The following is a 3,659-nucleotide window of genomic DNA, read 5'->3' as shown; positions in this document are numbered from 1 at the left end:
GAAATGACTATCGCTCCATAATCACACTCACTCACTAAGGGTAAGATCCGTTTATCGAGGAGAAAGTAGTCAATCCGTGAATAGCTCTTAGGAACAGGGAAAAGAACGAATACCGTCTCAGGGTCGGATTACGAAAACGCCACACATCAACCACTCCACAGGTGCCAAGAAACAAATCAACTGACTGGACCGATCTAGAAAGAGAGATCCTCCCCACTGCACCACGATCGAGGCACGACAGCACACAGCCCACACCTCCCCCAACCATGAGATTATGTGTTGAAATATTAGGTAAATTTGAAAAAAGCGTATTAAAAAATGTTTGATCATCCCAATTTGGAGCATATACCGAGACTAAAATGACTGGAAGTGCATATAGTTTTCCCACCACAATTACATAACATCCAGCAGCGTCCGTTTTAACACTGGATGCCGTAAATTGCACCTGTTTACTAACTAAGATGGCCACCCCTCTCGATTTAGATTGGAAATTAGACTGAAACACCTGACCAGACCAGCGGCTGCTTAGATTTGCACTATCTGCCTCATGCAAATGGGTCTCCTGCAAAAAAGTAATATTAGCATTAAGTTGTCTTAAATGTGTCATAACTTTCCTAAATTTCACTGGACCATTGAGGGATTTCACATTCCAACTAACACAGTTAACTGGGTGAATGTTAATGAACCTGGTAATATCAGAACTGCTCACATATGGTCAATTGGACTGCAGTGCAATAGACACAAACCATCACGAAAAAACAACCTGAAAAAGACATTCTCAAAACAAATAGATCCGGTATAGTCCCACCCCTTTCTCCTAAAAAAAAAACGGAGAACCCAACAAACAAAAAAATCCACACATTTGTGCTTATACTGGGGGGCTAAACTCCCTGTCTGGACTCCCGCCACAACTAAATAACAATAACCAAAAAAAATTAAAGAAAGGGGTTCTTTAAAGTATTATTACTGTTTATGTTCCTTGCAGCACAGATAAATAAATCACTAACTAAGATCTGGACAGACCCCCTGTGAAACTCTCATACATAGAAAAAAATGAGGAATGTTGTCCCTGAGAATAAAGTCTGAAATTAAATCAAGATATAATGCGGGACATAAAGTTGGAAGGTTCATTACAACCTGACAGTCATAATGGATCGATGAGGGTTGGACCTGCAGTCAACGCCGGTCCTCGTTGTCCGTCGCTGAGATGATCCTCTTTTTAACGTAGTCCATTGCTTTATTGGCATCCAGGAATTCCTTGCTTTCCTCCCCATGAGAGATGTGGAGCCGTGCAGGAAAAAGCAGGCCGTAACGAACATCACGTCGGTTGCGAAGAAGCCTCCTCACCTCCGTAAACGCCGCTCGAGCCTTGGCCACAGCTGCTGTGTAGTCAGATGTGATGATAATCGGTGAATCTTTAAATCGAAGAGGACCACGACTCTGAGCCCGACGCAGTATTTCCACACATTCTTGATAATAGTGCAGTTTAGCGACATTAACCCGCGGCTTACCGCCTGACCTGTTTCCACCTGGAGAGCGATGGGCTCGGTCCACCAGTGGCTCTTTATCCATGTGTAGAACCTCTGCTAGCAGTTTAGCCACTGCTGAAGTGGAGCTGGATTCTGGCGTCTCTGGAACTCCAATAATCCGCACATTGCACCTTCTCATGCGTCCTTCCATATCGTCACATTTCTTTTTGAGCCCGACGACTTCTTCTTTCAGTTCCAACACGGTGGTGCGTAGATTAACAACCTCRTCGGACCAGGACGATAGGCCACTCTCCACCTCCTTAACGCTCTGTTTCACGTGGTCCAGATCTGCACGCAGTAGCATCGTGCCGTTAGCCACTTCAGCTCTCACCGCTTGCAGCTCTCCTTTAATAAGAGTAAACTCTTCAGCCAAAGCCGCTTTTATTTCAGATTTGATCACAGTTGAGAGATCGTTTTTTATAGAGTCAAGAATGTCAGACTTCAAGGAGAGTGCGTCCGCCTCGCTGCGGGAGGGAGAGGAGGGCGCCGAAGCTCCAGTCCGAGCTGCAGTCTTCTCCAAGGCGGCGTCAGGCCTAGTAGCCGTCGAGCTAAAATGTTTGGCTTTCCTCGAGTTTGTCGCCATTTTTCTACTCTTCCAGGCAAGAATCACTCAGGGGTCAAGTCCGGACGGACCAAATGTTCAAAATAGCAAGGACATTTAGTATAGAACCACAAACTGAACGAGTCGGAGCGGGAGCCACGCGACACACGTCTCACTCCTCCGCCATCTTGCCCCGCCTCCTTTCTTTTCTAAAGAGGATTTCTGCCAGCTTCTCCAAAAGGTGACTCTGTTGGAGCTCAAGATTCATCGTCTGGAGAAGATAAATACTTTGGAGGACTCAAGATGTGTTCAAATGGGTGAGAAGCCTGAGAGGAGAGATCGACATGACGAGGCAATGGGAGCTGTTTCTGAGAGTAAAACTGTATGGAACTCTCTTGGTGCCAGACCAAAGAATCTTTCAGGAAGGATTCAGTTCTTAGATGACAACAAATGGCCAGAATTGCAGAGAAATGCCTTTTCTCCACCAGCAAGGAGAAGAATGCAGTGACAGGCTGGAATCAAAACAACTGATAATGGCCAGAGAAATGAAGACAGAGCAGTCTTTCTTCAAAACAGATTCACACCACAACACATTATTTCTACAGTGTAATCCATTTTGTAAGGTTTAGACAGTTCTGATACATTCTATGGTACAACCTTCAAAACTCTTAAAACTTTTTATAAAACCCTTAAAAATGATTAAACGCCAGCTCAGTTATATTAAGTCCAATGATTTAAGACCTGTTTAAATTTTGAATTGTGTTTCCATTATAAAGTATGCCTGAGCTACAGAGCTCAAAATGTGTCAATGTTTTGACAAAATCCAATGTTGAATAAATAGAATTGTTTTGCAGTTATTGGGGGAATTTTATTTTCTGTGTAAGACATACTATTACCAAAAGTCACAATATTCCCCTACTGAATCGCAGGTTTTGAGGAATTTCTTTACAGGATTCCCCAAATGTGTGAGGGGAGTTGAAAATCCAAGACCAAGACAGAAACAGATCTTGGAATATCTGCCATACAGTGACAAATTGTGTTTCAACTATGCTAAATAAAAGTGGAAAACAGAGTGGTGTAAACTGCAATGCAAACATGGGCCATCATTCAGTGAATCTGTACCTGTGGGTGGGTCCTCCTCCATTGGGGGCACCAGCAGTTTTTCTCCAGCTTTAAGGTTACTTATGGCTATGTCCAACAGCTCAGCTGGTTTGGCATTTAGTGTTTGGGCTTTATGTAAAATGGAAGCTGCTTTCATCCTGTTACCTAAATGTGGGGAAAAAATATTTTAAATATAATAATTAAACTAAGAAAGCCAAGCATAAAGTCATAAAAGTTGGTCACTAGCTTTTGAAATTTTGGAATTATATTTTTATTGGTATTGGTAATCTCAACAAAAAGTCAGTAATAGTTTTCTCAACAATGATCATATAAGAATTACTTTTACAAATACAGTTCTTCTTTTTATTTGTTTTGATAACTGTCTCTCCTTCAACTACCAATTTTTTGGTTTTGTGGTCAAGTTAGGGTTGGGCGACAAATCAATTTAATCAATTAATTCAAATTTGCCATTTATAAAGATTTAATTT

General features: G+C 42.1%; 1 protein-coding gene across 1 annotated transcript in view; it reads right to left on the bottom strand.

Annotated features, from left to right (window-relative positions):
• Positions 1-3,659, bottom strand: part of ttk (ttk protein kinase) — a gene marked incomplete in the record, with an annotated part of 38,563 nt that overhangs the window by 25,153 nt on the left and 9,751 nt on the right. Inside the window, 1 exon segment of the mRNA XM_014020359.1 lies at positions 3,193-3,336. Coding sequence (XP_013875813.1) covers positions 3,193-3,336 — 144 coding nt within the window.

The sequence above is a fragment of the Austrofundulus limnaeus genome, unplaced genomic scaffold (assembly GCF_001266775.1).
Source record: "Austrofundulus limnaeus strain Quisiro unplaced genomic scaffold, Austrofundulus_limnaeus-1.0 Scaffold250, whole genome shotgun sequence".
In the NCBI taxonomy this organism is placed as follows: domain Eukaryota; kingdom Metazoa; phylum Chordata; class Actinopteri; order Cyprinodontiformes; family Rivulidae; genus Austrofundulus; species Austrofundulus limnaeus.
Note: the sequence above shows the minus strand (reverse complement) of the source record. Positions and strands in the feature narration are given on the sequence as shown.